This window comes from Jatropha curcas, chromosome 3, assembly GCF_041381405.1.
Source record: "Jatropha curcas cultivar XTBG-Jc1 chromosome 3, XTBG_Jcur_1.0, whole genome shotgun sequence".
Lineage (NCBI taxonomy): Eukaryota > Viridiplantae > Streptophyta > Magnoliopsida > Malpighiales > Euphorbiaceae > Jatropha > Jatropha curcas.
In genome coordinates, this window is record NC_143153.1 from 6989052 (window position 1) to 7010192 (window position 21141).

General features: G+C 34.8%; 2 protein-coding genes across 9 annotated transcripts; both read right to left on the reverse strand.

Annotated features, from left to right (window-relative positions):
• Positions 1–163: 163 nt before the first annotated feature.
• Positions 164–12206, reverse strand: LOC105640851 (Nodulin MtN21 /EamA-like transporter family protein). 6 transcript variants are annotated; one of them, XM_012225245.4, is made up of 10 exons: positions 11769–12204; positions 11112–11265; positions 6741–6915; positions 6427–6542; positions 6179–6238; positions 5415–5553; positions 4750–4816; positions 953–1024; positions 732–797; positions 164–389 (listed from the first exon to the last, which is right to left on the reverse strand). In XM_012225245.4, the coding sequence occupies exons 1-10, from the start codon at positions 11970–11972 to the stop codon at positions 255–257; spliced, it is 1188 nt and encodes a 395-aa protein (XP_012080635.1). In that variant the 5' UTR covers positions 11973–12204; the 3' UTR covers positions 164–254. The 6 variants fall into 6 exon arrangements, 4 of the variants coding, with proteins under 4 accessions (XP_012080635.1, XP_020537651.1, XP_089575682.1 ...); XM_020681992.3 differs by lacking the exon at positions 11769–12204 and adding an exon at positions 11392–11515; XM_089719556.1 differs by lacking the exon at positions 11769–12204 and adding an exon at positions 11457–11502.
• A 416-nt stretch (positions 12207–12622) lies between these two features.
• On the reverse strand, positions 12623–20546 carry LOC105640850 (Major facilitator superfamily protein). Of its 3 annotated transcripts, none has more exons than XM_089719559.1 (12): positions 20193–20546; positions 20005–20116; positions 18979–19179; positions 18572–18671; positions 18277–18389; positions 16650–16743; positions 16403–16562; positions 16103–16147; positions 15843–15916; positions 15557–15645; positions 13357–13471; positions 12623–13056 (listed from the first exon to the last, which is right to left on the reverse strand). In XM_089719559.1, the coding sequence occupies exons 1-12, from the start codon at positions 20365–20367 to the stop codon at positions 12856–12858; spliced, it is 1479 nt and encodes a 492-aa protein (XP_089575685.1). In that variant the 5' UTR covers positions 20368–20546; the 3' UTR covers positions 12623–12855. The 3 variants fall into 3 exon arrangements, with proteins under 3 accessions (XP_089575685.1, XP_012080634.1, XP_089575686.1); XM_012225244.4 differs by having other exon boundaries at positions 16004–16147; positions 20193–20544; XM_089719560.1 differs by lacking the exons at positions 16650–16743; positions 18277–18389 and having other exon boundaries at positions 16004–16147.
• Between the last annotated feature and the right edge of the window lie 595 nt (positions 20547–21141).

The window sequence follows — 21141 nt, forward strand, 5'->3', positions numbered from 1 at the left end:
TAGTCAGAACAGTAACTGGCTGGCTCGTTCATTCCTGGATTGGCCTATCGCCCTAACTCCAGCTTCCAGCAGAATCAGACCGGTTCTGGTTTGGTTGGGAATCTTGGCAGGGTCTGGCTGAGTGAGAGAGTATTCATGGATACAGTCAATTAAAAGCCACTCATGCGATGCAAGTTTCATCACCTTTGATTTGAAAATCAACAAGTTGGTAACAACAAAATTATTGCACCAATTTGGTGTTTCTCATGATTCTATTATTCTACTTCTTTGTCAGGTCCAACATAAATGGTATAGCATACTGAAATTAGAATAAGTAAACATCCAACCAGACCACCAAACGATGGAGATATCCTTGAAGAACCAATGCCCCACAACTGTGACAAGGCAGCCTGAAACATAGGCAAGAAATGATTTATGTAATACAGGATTATATTACAACCTTGATAACAATTCATTAATGCATACGACCAGAAGTATAAAGTTCTGAGAGAAATATGAATTACAAAAAAAACCTATATCTGTCGACAGCTGAGAAGAATGTGTAGGAAATTAACTTAAAATTAAATTAATAATAAAGCAGGCGATTGCTCCTCTTATTTTATAGACAGGTAATTTAGTAGTTATTTTCAGTATTAAGCAGAAAGCAAGGGAAGTATAGAACATAAATGGTAACGCACTTCAAGCTCCTAATGCAACTTGCAAGAAGTAAGAGAGAGAGAACAAAATGGTACCTCAATGTACTGGACATTTGCAGCTCTGCTGGTCTTCTCTAGCTGGAGTCCACGAGCTAAAAACACCTGGAATGTAGCAAAAATGCTTAGAAGTGAATAAGTACCAGTCAAACTTATGGTGAAAACAAAATGCCATTTTTCATCAGTTTATGTTGAAATTACTGCATATGTAAGCAGCAGCTCTGTGAAGCAAGGAGGTAAATTATATTTTAAAGAAGCACCTCTACAAAGAAGGCCAGAACACCCAGTATGAGCATGAGAGTGAATGAATATAGATCTGGCAACACAAATTCCTGCAATACAAAAAAAAAAAAAAAAAAAAAAAAAAAAAAAAAAAAAAAAAAAAAAAAAAAAAAACTTATTTAGGAACACTAACATTATGTTTGGATTAGAGAAAAGAAAATAAAGAGAGACAATATAGAGAAAAGGAAAAAATTTGAAGGAACAAGTTGTTTTCCTTCCTTGTGTTTGGATATAAGAGGAAAATAAAATTATTTTTCCTTCACTAATTCATTGTTATATTATTTTCTATCCTCCCTCCAATTCAGTCAGAAAATTTTGGAAGGATATCTTCCAAAATAAGGGAAAATAGCATTCCCTTATTATTGTCTTTAGCTTTTTTTTTCCCTCCATAACTTACCTCCATCCAAACATGGCCTAAAAGACAGAAGAGTCTATAGACCACATAGTTAACACATAAAAATGATGAAAATTAATGATTTCTACTGGTAGTGATTAGGCCTCCCGACACTTAGGGCATGTTTAGTTTCTCTAGAAAAGGAAATAGAATACAATTCCTAAAATATGAGTCAATTTTCTTGTTGGATACACAAGGAATCAAATTAGGAGTCTAATACCTCGATTACCATTAGATTATACTTGGTAACATCAAATATGAAATTGGAATAGGATATGCAGACTTTCATTTTTCATTATAATTCCATCATCAAGGTGAATTGCACATGCACTAAGTCATACATACAATTGTGCCTTCAGATTCTGCCATGGGTTGTCATCCAATACCCAGCAGCCATTTGCAGGCATCAGGGAGGAAGCAAACCAAGAAATCCTTTTTTTAAAAGAAAAAAACAGAAATATTAATGAAATTATCACAATTTCTTATCTGTGATTTACGAAGTAACATATATATATTTTTTTATGTAAGGAATAATTTAAAAACAAATGGTCAAATATGGACTAAGCTTACTCGAGGAAAAAATGATATGTCCAAGCCAAGCCTAGAAAACTGTTGAAGCTATCTTCTTACACAGGACATGTGACATCCTATTGAGTCGAGTCTTTTCATAGAGTCGAGTTGAGTCGGACCAAACCAAACCCGGTTGGGGTAGAATGGGATGGGATTATAAGTGGACTTACTTGCACTCAAACAATACAGTTGAGGGATTAAAATGTAACATGTAGAAACTGTAGGTCTTATTTGGTAGTTGTCCCATACATTTAAAGAGATGGTTGGGAAGTATACGAGACTTCCATTTCATTTGCTTTCTTCATTTTCTTCATCTTCATCGTCAACGTCTTCTTCATCTTCATCTTCCTCTGCATCTCTTTCATCTTTCTCTTCATCTCCTTCCTTTCTCCATCACTTTTCATGTAATTGACACACTAACTTCAACCTAGAACTCTATCCAAGTAAGTAGCTTTTCTTAAAGTTCATACTTTTGTGATCTTTTAGATGATTTATCAGAGTGATTATGTTTAGGAGAGGGAAGCTCAAAGTAGGAGAACAAGGAAGCTAAGAAGAAGTTTAAAGCTCTTTTGGTTGAAGGTTTGATATCTCTTTTTATTTATCTTTTTCTTTGCATGAGAATTTGTGTGGTGTGTTGCTAATGAGGCAAGATTGCTTCATGTTGAGTGGGAGGACTGGTAATGGTGAGAAAACAGGGGAGGAAGTGAATAAATGAAGTAAATAGTGAGTTTATGTTGAAACAGGTTTTGCTGGAAATTTTACCAGTAACTTCATCTTGATTTTGACCCCATTTAATGATGGAATTAGGAAGTGTCATACAAGAGTTATTTGTTTCTCTATGTGTTAGCTTTACATGGGTTTTTGAATCATCCAAATCGGAGTTGTATATTGAGAGATATGACCAAAAGAGTACAGACAGTGCAGGCTGGAAGCGCGCGCGCGAATTGCATGAAGAGTTCGCGTTGCACACCTCGCGCTCGCGATTTTCAAATGCGCGCTCGCGACTTCCACCTGAAACTCTCTGTCTCTCATTTGACACATCTCGCGCTCGCGACTTTCAAGTACGCGCTCGCGACTTGTGCCCGATAACTCACTGTCTCTCATTTTGCATTCTACGCGCTCACGACTTTAAAGTACGCGCTCGCGACTTGTGTTTTCATGCACTTTGGACTTCTTTTTCAATGCAATTGTATTCCTTTGCTTCACTTATATGCCTCCAATCATTTTAACACCAAAATACAACATTAAACCATGCATCAAAACAACATGCAAGCATACAAATGATGTGATATCAAATGAACATTATGGATTATGAAATTATGAACTATGAATATGATGTTGTGTTATAATATTGACATACCAACATTATGCTCCATTGAGGTTAGGTAGAAACCATGTAGATAAGGCTATGTCGCGACATAGGATAGCAGATCTGCGCCCCATACAGTTTGGTACTCCGGCTACAGGCCGTTGAGTGGATATGATTATACAGGCCATAGCAGCCAAGCATACAGTATTCATCCAGTTTCATACAGTTTTTCTTATCACTTCGGTTTCACTATAACCTTATGGAGCCATACAGATATCTTGACATAACATTTCATGAATTATACAGTATTATAAACAGTACACAAGATAATCAAGGTATCATGAAAGTATCATGATGTGTGTGCTTATATGTGCCACATGTGTTTACATGGTTCTTTCTATACATGTATGTGTTTAATTGCTTCTTTCTATGTTGAGATATCCACTGAGCTTTATTTGCTCAGCGAGTTACCTGTTTAACTCGCAGGTTTTGAGATTGGACCGTAGAGAGTCTGCGTACAACTGCTGCAGTTCATCTGTAGAAGATTCAGTCTTCAGGGTAGCTAATCATCTTAATGTGTATCTTTTGTCTACCCTTTTTATGGCATGTACAGGGCACACAGTTGGGCCCATTTCATTTTGTAAACTAGTATCATGTCTTGTAAACATTAAGTACATTATTTTTGTAAACAACATCAGAATGAGATTATATTCAGTATACATTATGATTTCAGCATGTCAGGCCATACAGTCAACCAGTTTGTAGCATCTCGACTCGGTTTATTCGGGTTAACGGGTGGACCGGGAAGGGGTGTTACAGGACAAACACATTACAATTACTGTTGTATTTAAATCTTTCTTATAATTTTAGCTTCTTTTCGGTTTTATTAATTTTAGGTGCCTTAAAGCATTATTAGGATGCCTGTTTTTAGTAATTTGTATTGATGTTTCATTGAGGTTTCCATGCTTTATAAAACATACTTCTCATTATATTCCATTCACATTGTTGAATTAGCAAATTTTTGAATCTTTCTTTTATCTCTAATGGAATACACACTGAATCTGCTTCTGGATTCAAGTATATTTACATGAAGCAGTGTTGAATTGAGGTGTGACAGTTTTCATGGCATATTATGAAGTTTGGAACAATCTCTTCAACAACGCAAATGATAGAAAGAAAACATGCAAAAGTAAATTTTATTGACTGTGATACTATATATGGTACTAATTTCACACGATAAAATATTGCTTACGATCAATCAATCAATAAACATTTTCTTAAATTTAAAGATATGCTTTATTCACACAGACTAATTTTGGCCTCAAATAGACAGGAAAAAATATCAGTAAAATATAACATAAAAATTAAGATATTAGAACCCTCAGCATATAATAAAAATCAATCTTAACTTAACACTGTGACATTCAATACTCAAGCATCCAGAGACAAATAGTTGGAACTAGCAGTTAAACCTTATATATTAACAATGCTATGGAACTTACCTCAAATACAAATGTACATATTCCTGCAGCAGGGGTAGAGAGCAAGCCAAATGAAAAAACAGTGACCCTGAAAAAAAAAGCACATACTTCAAGAGAAAGTACATATTTATATATTTTAAGACACCAAATGAGATAGGATACCAGTTGCATATAAGAATGTAGCTAGTGGTGCTAGTGGTGCTAGTGGTGATTAGGGCTGAGCAAACGGGTTTGAACCGAACCGAAGCCACAAAATATAAAATGAAGTTTCTTTACAATTAACCGAACCGGACCGAAGTGTGTATATGAACCGATCCAGTTGGTTCGGTCTATTTTTGTCGGGTTTTTATCATTTCGGTTCGCTTCTAAGCCCAACTGCCGAATATTTGAGTAACCGAATTGAACCGAGCAACAAATTCGGTTCAAACCGAACGAACGAATGAACCAAACCTCTCTTGGGCATCAAACCGAACGAACCGAAATGAGTCGGTTCGGTTCGGTCGGTAATTTTGCTCACCCCTAGTGATGATGATCAATTGTGTGACAATCAGAAAATAAAGTTGCTCTAAAGGATATAACGACAATTGCACCATCATAAGCAGACGACAAATCATGTATATCTAATCTAGCACTGTGATCGATAACATCTTATTTTCAGATCAACCAAAACCATTCATAAATCTTACAGAGGCTGATCAGATGCCTTTGCCCCAGCTTTTATAAGGCAGTAGCTGATTCCACCAGTTATGGATGAGAGCAGACCAAGCAATACTGCATATAAATGGTGGCTTCCCCTTATAGTTCCATTGAATCCAACCCGCCTCTCTGTCATAATAATGTAAACAATAAATGAACAGTTGTACCAGAAAATAGAAGCACTGCAACTGGAGAGGAAAAGAAAGGAAAGAAAGGGACAGGAAGTGGAAGGTCCACTGAAGCATGCAGAAGAGAACAAATCCACCATACATAAAATTATAGGAAAAAAAAGCTCAAGAAACCTCAAAAGGAAAAAAGAAGTAAAGGGCACATGTATTATTCCCCATTACAGGCCTATTTCTCCCATGCATTGTATCTGTTCCCACAGACTAATGTTTTTGCTAGTACAAGAATGAACAATCAAATTGATGAAAAATAATCTGTTCTCTGGGATTTTTTTTTCCCTTGCAGCACAACCTCTTCATAGGATCCAAATCAAATAATTGAAAAGAAGAGTGACGACGGTTCAAGAAACACTTCAATTGTCTTCTGATTTCAAGCAGAAAGACCATTAGCACCATTTGCATTAAACAAAACACGTATGAATAGGGCATGAAACAGCCAAAAGGCACGGGGATCCTTATTTTGTTATAGACATAATTGATAAACAGCAAAATTACAAAGAAATTCTTCCAAGTCCAGATATTCTTTAAGCAAACATTCTCAGCACAGGATAGGTAACTCACTTCTCTACCTTGTGTTCTAAGTATCTCTCTATAAATAAAGAGCATGCCAAAGAAACTGCAAGCAAGACCTGGAAAACGAAAGGCAGTTAGTAAAATAATCATTTCCCACCCAACAAATACTACTTTTAACTGGAGGGTGGGGAAAGTGAATGAACACCCAACCCACCGCCCACCCCCCCTCAACCCACCCAATTGACTAGCTTATCCAGTAGACCAGGTAAAGAAAAAAGAGTAAAAAGAATAAAATGCTGCATACCTCCAATATCTGAAATTTTTAACTTCTCACAGAACATCATCTTCGCCACAATTGATGCCACAATTGGAGTTGTAAAATTTAATACAATAGCCTGAGACAAGGGTAACCTCTGAATGCTGAAAGAGCAAAAACAGGAGGCCAACTAATAGTTATTACAATGCTGTGCTAGTTAGTCAAAGTTCTGAAAGATAAAGTTCAAAATCAAATAAAGAGATTTTGGAAGCAAGGCAGTGAAGACAGTGAGAATTGGTCAGCAAGCAATCCCAAATACTCTGTAACTAAATGCAGGAGCAAGTACATAAGATGGAACTGACCAATAAATAAAACTCAGCAACGAGATATATCCCACTAAGGCTCTCAAGAACAGAAGTTTCCTAGCATGTGCTGCTCCAAAAATTGGCTGTCCACTTCTTCTCAACCACACATATGATAATATCAATACTATTGCGCATCTTGTAAATGCACTCTCAAACAAAGGTATTGACCGAGCTGCCATTACAAATTACAATTTAAAAAAAGCATAAGCCATTAAATTCTGACTGAAAGTAACAACTACTGCTGATAAAATATTATTTAAAGAAAGAACAAGGCAAGGCTACGCATGATGGTACTCTATATTATTAAAAAGCTTTACCAGCTACCGTCCTTTCTGCATTCATCACTGTCCAACAGAAAACCCAGGGAGACAAGGGCTAAACAAAGTGCAAGTAAGGTACTGTAAGGAATAGGGGTGGCCACGGTTCCGGAACCGCCGGTTTCGGTTCCAGAAACCGAACCGAAAATTAACAGTTTTGGTTACGGTTTGGAACCGAACGGTTCCGGTTCCTCAATGGTTCCAAAATCGACGGTTCTAGCCGGTTTCCCGATGGTTCAGGCCGGTTCCGGCCGGTTTCAGATGGAACTAGAACCGTCGGTTCCGAATGGAGCTGGAAACGCCGATTCACGGTTCCAAAACTGGTGGAACCAGAACCGAACCGGTTCGGAACCGATGGTTCTGGTTCCGAAAACCGGATTTTGGCCACCCCTAGTAAGGAATCACAATGTGAAAAGTTCAAGCCACACCAATTAAACTGAACTCACAATAGAATTCTGACAATTCCAGTTTATTGATTGTCAATCACTCCCTCCTCTCCCCCCCCCCACCCAAAAGGCAAAAAAAAAAAAAAAAACCAGAAGGAAAAGAAACCTCAAAAACATTTGCATCAATTGATAACCTAATGATCTAAATACCATCAACAATACAATCGTCCTTCATTGATGAAATAACAGTTCAGGATCTCATTATTGACAAGAATCAAGCAAACATCACAATTGAAAAGCAGAACGGTTCTAACTGTCTATGATCAAGAAATCACAATGATAACCTTTTGAAGCGATCAGCCATGAGGCAGACCATAACATGTTGCCTATGGCCTAATGTTTTCAATTTATAAGTCGTAGAAAGTAAACCACTTCGAAACCAAACTCCAATTCTTTACACTTATTAAACCTAATGAATTATCATTTAAAGGTTAGAATATGAAGAATAATTTCAGAAGAGGATTCATCACTCAAAGGTAATCCCAAAAGAAACAACTACTCAAACTACTACAAGACAATTCTTTCTTCCCCAATACTTGTTAAATTTCACTTTAAAGCAAAGTGAAAGAACCCAAGCCAACAAGTCATAAGGAAAGCATCATTAGCAGATTTGTTTAGCTTAAGAAAGAAATTTGATTTGTTACGTGTAATTATCAGTGGATATGTAAAGGTAAGCATAGTCAATGAGGCTTGGACTATGATTAGGAAATGAATGAGGTAGGTTTTGAACTTGATAAAGTTTTATTTGTACGTGCAATCAACAAAGATGTCAGAGAACCAATTTAGATTTATGCTTGGTAGATCCACAAAGGAGGCTACTTTCCTTCCTAGAAGATTGATGGAAATTTATCGAGAAAAGAAAAAGGATCCACACACGATGTTCATTAATCTAGAGAAAGCTTATGACAAAGCGCCAAGGAAGTACTTTGATGCTTATTAGAAAAGAAAGTACATCAAAGATCTGCTTTGAGATGCTTATTTACCAGATGAGATAGCCAGTATATACAAGAGGATGTTCCTCGGTGCATGTTATTTGTAGATAATATTGTCATAATCAATGAAACTAGTGAGGGATTAAACCAAAAGTTGGAACTATGGAGGATAGCTCTTAAGGATAAGGGTTTTAGGTTAAGCAGAAGTAAGATGGAATACATGTAGCTCAAGTTTTGTTTAAGGAAGTAGTAGGAAAATGAGGTTAGATTAAATGGTACTTTCGTGCCTAAATGTAATCAATTCAAATATTTAGGTTCTACCTTCCAAAAGGGGAGTCTCATAGATGAAGATATTTCTCATAAAATTCAAGTAAGATGGATGAAATGGGGGAATGCTATGAGTGTACTATGCAATAGGAAAATTTTTTCCGACTTATACTTTGCTTTGCATTACTATTAAATTTGATAAAAGTGAATATTGGAAATAAAGGATTCATATTCCAAACTCAAATAGTTTAGGACTAAGGCTTAGTTGTTGTTATTGTTGTTTTATTTTTGCTTGTGCTATGGTTCGAGCATTAGATATAAGAAAGTGAGTTCATGCATATATTAAGAAAAAAATGTGGCTCCACAAGAATATTGAATGGATTCAATGGTCACACCAAGATAATCTAAGTCAAGGGTCACTTTTGGAAGTTTTATTTTGAAAGAGAATAAAAGCTTTCGGTTTATGATTACTTGGCTAATGACAGCTTGTTTTGCAACTAATGGTGCATTTCCAATTCCATTTTTCAACTTTTTTTTGTTTGGCTAGCGAGAAAATATAATTTTCTTGCATTTTCTTAGCAAGCAAACACGAGATAGGGTTTGAGAGAGAGTGCGACTTCAAAAACATTAATGTCATCTATGCATGAGAGGTGTCCTTATTGAGCATGGACCTTGCATATTTGCTAATTCATATTATGTGGGTGAGGTGGTAGTCCATGCCTGTGCCTCCAACAGAGTTCTTGTTTGGAAATTTTTAAACGTGTTCAATTGAAAAAGAAAAAATAAACGCTAATCATTCATCTATGTCATTAATCTTTTGTGATCAATTTAGGAATAACTTAAAAAAGTTTAGTGATCCCTAGTGTTATTTATCCATTCATAGGAAGCACGTGATAAGTGATAGGAATAAGTAAAACATTAATGATAGGGATAAGACTAAGGACCCATTTGGTTTAGTTGTTCGTGATGTGATAGTTGATAGTTGGAGTTGAAAATTGTTAGCTAGTTGTCTGGAAAAATTTTAATAATGGGTTGTTATTGAAATGTACCCGAATATAATATAAATATAAATTAGCTAGTAGCTAATAGCAAAAAGCTCCAAAATGGAGCTTTTGTAATCAACCACTGATATTTGATAGAAGCCTCAGTTATCAACTCTTGATTAGAAATCTTACCAAACAAGTTTGTCCTAACAGTTGTTGAGTACAACTACAAATTAGCTATTAACTGTATGAAATAGCTGACTCAAGCGCCCTCTAAGTGAAAAATTAATGATAGATTCAAATATCTCGAATAACAGATAGATATTTCACATTTAACATCTGACAAGGCTAACACATTATGTAACTAAGAAATAAGACTAAGTGCCCATTTGGTTTAGTTGTTCGTGATGTGATAGTTAGTAGTTGGTAGTTGAAAGTTGTTAGTTGGTTGTTTAAAAAAATTTTTAATAATCAGTTGCTATTGAAATGTACCCAAATATAATATAAATATAAATTAGCTAGTAGCTAATAACAAAAAGCTCCAAAATGGAGCTTTTGGAGTCAACTACTGATATCTGATACAAGCCTTAGTTATCAGCTCTTCATTAGAAATCTTACCAAACAAGTTTGTCCTAACACTTCTGGGGTCCAAGCGCCCTTTAAGTGAAAAATTAATGATAGATTCAAATATCTAGAATAACAAGTAGATATTTCACATTTAACATTTGATACGGCTAACACATTATGTAACTACCTTTATAATTATTCCCATTTTTCAAGAGGAGAAATAAGAAGTTTTTTGAAGGAAGTAGTCAAAAGGCATAGAGATTTTTTCTAATCTGATCTTGCTGAATGATCATGACTACTTTAGAGAGGAATCAAATCCCTAACTTTTGTTGATAGGTGTATAGCATTCCATATCCCTATCTTTTAATATAAGATTTAAAATAAGAGGTCAAAGCATCTTGGCACAATGCATCTCTAGACTTAGCATTTTAATTTGGAAATTGTTTAAACCCCTTTCTTTTGCTTAAGTGCATTAGGCAAATAAGGAAAAGCAGGTTTAAAATCCAATGACAATGGCAATATAAAAGCAGATCCTTCTCACAAATGAAACAAATCAATTGCTAACCCTACTGGTTTCAATTCTTAGTTATCTTTCAAATGAGAACATCCTCACTTGGGAGCAAATAGAACAATTAGCTAATATTGCAACACAGGAAATGGGGATGGTGACTTCCCCCACATTCCAGTAATTATATATATATAAAAAAAAAGGGTTTGGAATAATTAAATAGCATTTAAGGCCAACTTAGAGGAGTGATCTTCGAACTCATTCAAAATAGCTAGATCAGAATTCAGAATCAGAAACGGAAGGAAAGTTCACATGGAGACTTATGCTTAGGATACAAAACCAACTCACCAGAGAAAGAATCAGAAAGAACTTCCATGACAAAGTAGATTGTTGACGATAAAGCCATGCACAATATACCCGAGTATCTAGATCCACCCCACACCCACAAAATAAAATGTGTCAGCGAAGATGTCTCCATTTCAGGTAATTTTGCCATTTGCTCCTGCAAATGAAGCCAAATTAACCATAGTAACTTCTCCAGTTCTGGCTATACTTTCATTTCTCAAACTATAATCAAGAGAAATCCAAACAATCAAATCTAAACTGAAAAAGAGCAATTGCCTAATACCTAAACACCACATTATAAGGATTGAGATGGCCCGAAAAAATTATAAAAAAAAACACTCAGCCAACCTTCAGACTAGTTTGCTCAAGAATTCAATGGCCACTAGTCCTAGAATTAATTTTCAGCTGCTTTTTATTCTTTTGCTTTTGAATTACCAGGCTGGATTATGTGTATTTAAAAAGGATTCGTTTTTAATTTGTGTTCAAATCCATTACGTTAACTCATCCATTCAAATAAAATGACGCCTCAGCTAATTTGCTGCATTATTAGGAAAAAGCAAATCCAATTTTTTGAAATTTGGCAGCATCAAACATGTGTGTGTATATATAACAATAGATTATAAAAGAAGAGCAATGTAAAGAAAGAGACACGGCTATTACTCTAGGTTTTCTACGAGAATGGGAAACAGAAAATATATTGATCTTGGGCTTCTCTTCTGGCTTTAAAAGAGGAGCTATTTCCTCAGAGGCCGAATCGGCGCCGGCGCTGTCGCCGGCATTATCATGAGGTGATGATGCTGAATCGTCGCACACAATCAGCTCCACTGCGTGATTGCCATCGGTGATCTCTGTAGGCGCCGCCATTTTCGACCACCAAAGGAACCCTAGAGATTGTAGCTACAAGTCTTGAGTCCAAGATTTAGATATGTAGACATTGAAATGGTTGCTCGTTCGAGTGCAGCGAAAGTGATTTTTTAACGGTCAACTTGGAATGTGCACGTGGCACTTTCTGAATGGTCCACTGGTGTGTGAATCGTTAAAATTGTATAGGAATCACGTCTTAGGTATAGCCCTCTTCTCCCTCCCGCTCACAATCATCGGACCGGCGGGGAAGTTAGATCGAGTTTTTAAAGATCCAAATTTTATTAAAATTGATATTAAAAATTTTAATTTAGCTGAACTTAACTGCTTACAATTAAAAAAAAAAATTTCAAAATAAATTTGAGTATATTAAATGAATTCCAATTAAGAAGTTATCATTATTTAATATAAAATCTATATAAATTTAAATATTTAATTAAGCTCGTAAAATCGATTATGATGATACTAAGACTCCATATCTCGACAAATTACCCAAAAGAAGCCCTTAAATTTCAACAAATTAATCTACTCACACTAAATTTTGTGGCTAAAACTATTATAACAATGCTACTCTGTTTTCATTAATTTTGGTCAATTAAAATTACCTGTGAGCTGAAAGCCGTCTATATCCAATAAAATTAGCAAACAAGAGATGAACCAAAAGAAATTTTGACTGATGTAATGAGAATTACAATGTTGGCTAAATTATAATACAGAAACCCACAGAGGTTTCCTTACTATCAAAACAAAATTTTTGGAAGCTTACTCGTTCACAGCTAAGCAACTGCGTGAACAAGAATCACCACCAGCTGAAATCCTTCAAGAGAAAAGCATTTCTGTGGTTATATACACAGGTATCCATTGCCTTGCTTTGGAGTCGGATATACTATTGCTCGTCTTTAGCTGCCAAATTGGGGTTCAGAGACATTTCAATCTCTTCGAGAGAACGCCCCTTGGTTTCGATTGTGAAGTAATTAGCAAATATGGCAGCTAACAAAGAAACAATGCCAAAACCAGTGTATACTGGAGCAACCCCAAATATTTCCACCAAGTCAAGAAAGAATAGACCCACCAAGAAATTACAAACCTGAAGGAAATTTACCCAATTCAGAAAAGATGAATTCCGACAGAGCATCATAAAGGAAATGCAGAATAAAGAAAAAGAATATCAATATAAAAAAATTAAAATAATATGAAATTTCAAGGTCATTTCTGTTTCAGTTCCTACTTGAAGAGTGGAAAAATCAGATTGCTCCTGCCTTTTGGTACAGAAGCTGTCAAAGATTAAGAAAAATCGCTCCTGTTTTTTCTTTTTTCTTCTTTATCCCCCTTGCCCCAACCCCCCAAAGAGTAAATAAATAGGTAGAATAATTGCTGTAATACTAACCCAATGAACAGAAAAACTGAATCCCATAACCTTTCCACGCATCCTGGAACTGCTAAGTTCTGGTATGATAATACCAGTTACTGGACCAGCTCCAATTGCAAAGGTAAAAATATACCTGCATATATGAACAAAAACCAAGCAATCCATTACCGCTATACTTCAATGGTCTTAAAGCTGCTTTCCAAACTATATTTTAATTTCTTCTAAAAACTTTTACCTGTTCCTCAAAACCATAGTTTAAGAAAAGCTAAAAAATTTAGCTTTCCCCAACCATGGTTTGCTGAGCCTTAAATTTTAACTGAAATTTGCCAAAAGTAGCCCACCACGATGCCAAATAGGCACTAGAACAGACTAGATCCAACATATTCAAATATCTTGGCTTCAAAATAAATGCGATTGGTTTGAGTTTCCAAAAAGCATTCAAACGCAATTTTCAGTTTGGTAATGAATTACATTTTATTGAACCTCTTGAAACTAATCAATAATAATGTCCAATTCAGCTTGTACATATATATATTTAATGCATTATTATATAAAACTAGTCTATTCTAAATGTCCAATACCTAATTTCATTATTCAGTAAGGGGTCTGTTATTTTGTCTTATTGATAGTTTGTCAGATCTTAAACTCATTCATTTAGACAACAATGAAATAAGCTTATTCGTCTCAGCTAAACCAATAAGTTGATTATCTGAATTTGTAAGCCAAATTTTGTCAGAATAAAAAAGCTCCATGGTAGAGCTGATTCAATAACCTGTGTAACTTATTGAATAAAAAGGATACAAAAAAAGCGTGTTTTATAATTATAAAATGACTTCATATACAACTTCTTAATCATTCAGCAATTAGCTCTTGATACCACTTCTTAATCATCCAGCTCGATAAGCTATTAATTCAGATTCAGCATTCAGAATTCAGTCAAAACAAACAACTCCTAAATAGAGGAATAGTCAAGTTCTATAAACAAAGCAATGTGAGTTAGGATTTTACAAATCAGAAGCACAATAACTTGAGAACTCAAATATAATTCAGACTAACTGCCAAATAAAAGGCATCTAGGTTTTGTTAGTTTGTTTATGTTTGGTTGACTTGCATTACTACTTCTATTGGTTTGGTTTGTGTTATATCAACGCTCACTTTCCTGTTTGGAATTTTTCACACAAACATACAAAATTGAACCATGAGCAGAGAATGCAAAAGCAATATTAATGAAATATTTTCAGAATACTCTAGATCAGAAGGCAAGACAGATTTGGGATGCCATATGGTGTCTTCCTTGTCGGGAATCTTTTTTCTTTTTTTTTTTTTCGCTTTTAATTTTTTATAGTACACTGGAAAATTTCAAGTGAAGGGAAGGGGGTTGTCAGGTTTGAACCCTGGACATTCAGCACCACAGGGTAGGAACTCAAGCTAGAGGCTACTTGTTCATGGCTGCACGACATCATTTTTGTGAAGGAATAAATCAAAGTTAAGCATAAGAAGAGAGAAAAAAATGGATCATACATCATTAATACAAGTCTCATTTCAACTGTTACTACAAGCATCAAACAAGCTTTGGCAAATTCTACCTCGAAGTGCATATAGCTAAAAGATTTATGGATTATGCATCAAAAGCATCAGGACCAAATCAACACTGAAAATAATACTGCAGGTGCAGGAAAAACTACTTGAACGTATCTAAATTAAATACTAATATGTATCAATGATCACCTGAATCTAAAACTCCTAAACCCTGATATAGCATGCATTTATTATTAGGGCTGATAATGATGCAAGCCATTTATAGTACTGTTAGTTATGGCTCATTGGATCTTATAACAGAATTCATCTGCTTTTGCTCAAGTTTCTGTTTTAAAAGAAGGGCTTACTATGCCTAGCAGAATGTGTCAAGAGTAATAAGTTCAGCATCTTCAGGGCATTGGTTTTCTTACATCTCACAAGTGCCTTGGGAAAGAAAACAGACTTCCAAGCCCACAAGAATTAATGAATTTCTTCTCGGAAACAAAAGGAATGGGATTTCTTCTCATGACAAAACCTTAAATTCAGCAAGAGAATGATGCTAAACACCGCAGAAAAGTAAACAACCAAGAGTTCTCTAATTCATTCTCTCTCTCTCTCTCTCTCTCACACACACATATCTATGTATCCATCTATCAATTTGACAAATAATCTAAATAACGAATTATAAAAATTTGCTTACATGAGGACTCCAATTATTGATAAGTTGTGGCTGAGTTCCTCATCTACTGGAAAACTGATTGCACTTGCTACAAGAAACATCGACACAGCCTGCAAAAGGACAATAACTCACAACTTATAATCACAATCAATGCATATTTCATTTTTCTTTTTTTAGCTATTTTGGGTAGTTAACTGAGTTTTGATTGTATAAGGAAGTACAGTGCCAAATAAATGCTATCATGTCATTTCTCGAGACAACAGCAATTATATGCTTACTGTCTTGTACAATCATTTCACACACTCACCATTCCTATATAGCTGCCAACTAACAGTTTTTTTCTCCCTTCCTTCTCCATCAAGTATGAAGCACAAAGTGCACCTGAAGTTAACATCAGTTGACAAAATTACGAGACTGTTTCACACAGAAATAAGTTCTTAAGTGCATTATTAAAGATATATACCAAACCTGCAAAGTTGATGATCCCAACAAAGCTTGCTGAAGCACCATTTGTTATACCAACATCTTTAAAAGTCAATGATGAAAAATACAGGACTCCATTTATACCAGCAAATTGTTGGAGTATAAAAAGGGAACCTCCAATGAATGCAGCTGCAACAATAAAACAACATCAATATCTACAGGAGAATTTCACAAGTTATAAACAGCATAAGGAACAACCTCGTTTCTTAATTGAAAAAAAAAAAAAAAATGCACGGAGTTTGAATTTTGAATTCACGTTTAAATGTATTTCTCGAGAACACATTCCATATAGATGGAGATGCTTGATGGAAGTTCTTACAATCAATAATTTGTTCACCATAAAATTTACTTAAATGTGATATACAAGAACAACCTCGGTACAACCTCTAGAGTGTGGCTCCTCTAGGAGTTCCAACCACCTGCTGCCCTCATCATCATAGCTCTTATTCTTATTGACCGATTGGAAATCTTCGATCGCCCTTTCAACTTCAGATGGTCCCCAGAGATTTTGGATAACTGCCTTAGCATCTTCTAATCTTCCTACCTACCAAAGCAAAACATAATAGCTTCAGGAATGTATCCATAAACCAAATCTTCTAGACTTTTGCAAAAACAAACAAAAGAATCATACTTTACAAAGCCAGCGAGGACTGTCCACAGCAAACTGCATGCCAACTGAAAGAATAACTGCAGGAACAGTTGCAATATAGAGCATTGTCCTCCACCTGAAGGACATTTTGTTAAGCTCTATTGACCAGTTCAGAAAAGCGGTACCAAAAGCTTGGAGTCCTAAATCTCCCAAATGTTAAACAAAGAGATGTGATGTCTCCTTTAAAAAATCCTATGGCACATGCAAAAGCATATTGATGCTTTATGATCCTAGTTGTAAGCTATTGGACTTGGCTCCTATGTTGAAAGTATGAGATTCCAGTGCAACACTTGAACTTTTTAACCTCTAACATCTAGCTTTTGAATTATATTTCTCCCAAGGTCACATCAATTTATATCAGAGCCAACCACCGCTTCTCTCAATTGCAGTTGAGTGGCGGTTGGTGACACCGGCAATGCATGTGTTCGGGACTTGGTTGCAATGCCTGTAATGCAGTGTTCACTCAAGGCTAGGAAAAAAACTAGCATACAACCAAAGCCAACCCGTCATGGGTGTCAAGATTAAGAAGCACGGTGGGATGTTATGATATCGGTTGCAAGGTATGGGACCTGGATCCCACATTGAAAGCATGAAATTTCAAAATGATTTTTATATAAACTTGGACTCTCCAACCTCAATGGCAAGTTTTTGAGATATTTTTCTCCCAAGGTCATATCATGATGTAGGTTAAAAAGCAAAGTGAATATGATTATGTCTCCTTCATAGTAGATATGTAACAGCATATCAAAGTAGATTTAATCTGCAAGAGCTCTAAAAAATTTAACTAGCCAATTATTTATAGTATTGGAACAATATATGACATAATTTGGCCTGTGATATATTTTGGACAAATATTATCAGCTTGTTATGCTTCATAGTATCACCCATATCAGTCTGTATCAACCATCAAATTGGCCAATATGGCTAATTAGACCAATATAACCAATATGGCTTATATGGCCGCAATGTCCTTTACTCATATAAAGGGCCTTTTGATCCCATTGTTAGCTGGAGCTTTTCTGAAGCCAAACCAGATTCCAGCCAACCACATAGAACCAAAATTCACCTCCAGATTTCAGATTTAGTGAGATTTTTTTCTCACCCTTCAGATTCCGAGCCTAAGAAAATTAAATATGGAATTCTGAAACACAACTTATACAATTAATCAACAGGACTTTTTGCTATCAAGGTCCTATAGAACACCTTCTGGTGGCAACTACCAAATATTTCAAGCAATTCATGCCTTGCACTAAATAAGTTAGTTTAGGTGCTGAAAGTAATAATTTTATTTATTGAGTTAAAGTTTAGATAAACTATGAATTTGAGTACTGCTTTTCTTCTTTCATTTTTTTTTTTTTTTTTCTCTTTTCTTTTCTTATGACTGAGAATTGACGACAATGACACTATAGCTATTACAGTTGAGCCACAAAACCACCACTGCAATTTACTATCATGTCTCAGCCTTCCACCCGTTCTTTTAATTTCCTTTATTCTAATTCATGCAATGCACAAGGACTAAAAAATCTTTAATATACAGCTAAATAACAAGTGGAAAAAACAATGATATTCCAACTCTATCAAGCACCAGTGCAAAGGAAAAGATTCTCACCAATGTGGATCAGTTTCAGAGAGAATTCCAAAGAACAGTGATGTTATGATCCCAAGGCATGTACCAATTTGACTCAAAGTTCCTAGAGAACCCCTGTATTTTTTTGGGGCAACCTAAAATATACAGCAAAAAGAATTGGCCACTGTAAAAAAAAATTAAGGTGAAGTGCAGAACTTCAATTGCAAAACAAGCATCGATGTATAAAGGAGTGAATGACAGGCTCACATGTGCTACTGTTATGTAAAAATTTTACAACAAACTGAATGAAAAAAGACATCAATAACATAATGATTACCTCTGAAATATAGATTGGAACAAGAACTGTGTTCACACCAATGCCAAGTCCAACAAGAAATCTTCCCCAAAGTATTTCATCCAAGGAATGGGCTTGTGCACTGTTACAAATTACAAAGAGTGACTAAAAATCAAGTGAAATAAATTAAACACCCCATTAAATATAAACATGAGAACATAAATTTATGATCCCATCATTGTTATAAAAAGCAGTCATTGCCTGATAAAAAAGTAAAAAATAGATAAATAAATAAAAAACCACTAAATCAATCAAACAGAAACTTCTTAACCTTAGGAGTGGAAACTATGAACCTCATAGATCAACCACTTCTGGCATGAAAACCTTATTTTCAAACAAGTTATGATCATTGGTAAACATTCCTATGTTTAATCATAGACGTTAATTACCTTATAATGGCACCAAGAATTAATGGTATTGCATCAACCTGAAATGTGCGCCGACATCCAAGTTTGTCCACTAGTGAACCACTGCTTATGCTGCCAATAAATGCCCCACATATAAAAATGCTGACCACAAGTCCCTCAAGAATTGGGTCTCCTTCAAAACCCAGCTCTCGTGCAATAGAAAGAATAGGACCATTCATCACTCTGCATATCATCAATCAACATTTGCTAATGATAAATGCCAAAATACAAAATGATGAGGATGCTATTAAGAATAATAATAATAATAATATCATATGCAATCATATATATATATATATATATATATATATATAACTTGTCAAACTAGCATATACCTCCATACTTGTTGATTTTAACGCTCAATATCACCAGGTTAATATCATCCAAGGATCTCACAAATGTACACTTAATTTGTACATTTCATTCAAGTGTTAATTTGTTGCTACAAAATCATCAACATTTCATTTTAGTTTCAATAAAGTCACTCACACCAATTTCCAACAATCTGGTTACTAGAAATGCTACTTGGCACGTCAGCTAGGATTTTCTAATTCTGTGGCAAGCAGCAAGCTCATATTCAAGAAAATAAATCATATATTTTCAATTCATAACGTAATATTCAAATTGACATTTGATTAATATTAATTTTACTTATTCGTACTTTACATTAGTATATAATAAAAAATGTTGACTACCTTTTAATCTTAATTGTTTAAATAGTAATAAGATATCCTACTTGAAGTGCCAAATATGAATTCAAGTAAACAGATTACCAGAATTCGATGACAGTGACTATTGAATCTCCAATGAGCAATCAATTTTAGCATGACTAATTAAAATTCCACAACTTTAATGACATTAAGGCCTAAATTCCACTTCAGTGATCTAGGCTGAAATTAACCACATTCAAGATAAAATTGCTAAGTAGCTTGAAATGCCTTGATCAAGAATTCTTGCTCAGCCTAACACTAACAAATAAATCATGAAGAGAGAGCAAAAGCGTCTTACCCTATGTGATAACCAAAAAGAAAATTCGACATTGAAGCTATCAGCGCATGAGGAAAAGCAGGCAGCCATCCGAAATCAACACTCCCATTCTCTACCAAAGAATTTGCCCTATCTGTAATTCAATTTTTGAATAGCTGTTTTAGATTAAACAAAAGTAACGAAACGAGTCAAAATGTATTTTACAATACCTGATTTCGGAGTCTGTAGCTCCGGCAGCCGCTTCTTTGCCTCCGCCGAAACTTTGAATTTTAAGCGTCGATACGAAAGTCCGAAACAAAAAAGATTTTGTTTCGGATGACGTAAAGATGTTTGTATAGCCGGGACTGGAAGAACCAGCTGAGAAAGTACTGTAGTAGCCAGCATCGGATGAGAGGGAAGTGGAGGGTTAAGTTGAAAGCGTTCGACTGTGAAGAAGGCGAAGTGGAATCACGCGATCAGCAGAGGGTCTCATTGCTTTGTTACGTTTGTGCACAAGTTGCCTGGAAATGGGGACCTGAGAGAGCAGGCGATCCCACCGTGCAAAAATGGTGGGATGCCACGTAGCAATACTTTACATAGATCAGATAAGCGAGGACCTGGAATTATGGAATTATCAAATCAAAAGTTTCCGACCTTGCATTTTTGTAAAAATACTCCTCTATTATAAAATATAAATCTTATTAAAAATTATTTACACAAAAATTAAAAAAATAATTAATTATTTTAAATTATAATAACATGGTAAATTGATTAAACTATTTTTTATTTCGAAATAAATAATTATCTATGAAAGTATTATTTATGTTTCATAATATTTATCATATTTAAAATGTCACTTCCTTTAATAAGCTTATTAAATTTATTTACGTTATAATAAATTATTGAGTAAATTAATTATATTAACTTTAATTTAATACTAATTTTTTAAGAAAATCATTAAATTAAAATAATAATTATTGTCAATATACAAAGAGTGAATATGAAAAAAAATATTTATTACTCTTTGAAACCATAAATGTGACAAGCATTTCGAAACAAATTATTTTTTCAAATACGACAAGTATTATGGAATGAATGTGGTATTTATTATATTTAATGTAATAAGGGTAATATCAGAAAAATATCATTTATTATTTCTTAAAATAATCAAAATGACTT

Bases quoted from the DNA above. Each gene is read 5' to 3' on its own strand.
- LOC105640850 (XM_012225244.4), bottom strand. From the start codon at position 20,367: ATGCTGGCTACTACAGTACTTTCTCAGCTGGTTCTTCCAGTCCCGGCT. The intron at 18,672-18,978 runs GTAATTAACGTC...AATTTGTAACAG, and splicing joins ATTCTTGGTGCCATTATAAG to TGCACAAGCCCATTCCTTGG. The intron at 18,390-18,571 runs GTAATCATTATG...TGTATATTTTAG, and splicing joins TTCCAATCTATATTTCAGAG to GTTGCCCCAAAAAAATACAG.
- LOC105640851 (XM_012225245.4), bottom strand. From the start codon at position 11,972: ATGGCGGCGCCTACAGAGATCACCGATGGCAATCACGCAGTGGAGCTG. The intron at 6,543-6,740 runs GTCAGTTCCATC...TTGCTCTTTCAG, and splicing joins TTGCTGAGTTTTATTTATTG to CATTCAGAGGTTACCCTTGT. The intron at 5,554-6,178 runs GTAGAGAAGTGA...TTATTATGACAG, and splicing joins AGAGATACTTAGAACACAAG to AGAGGCGGGTTGGATTCAAT.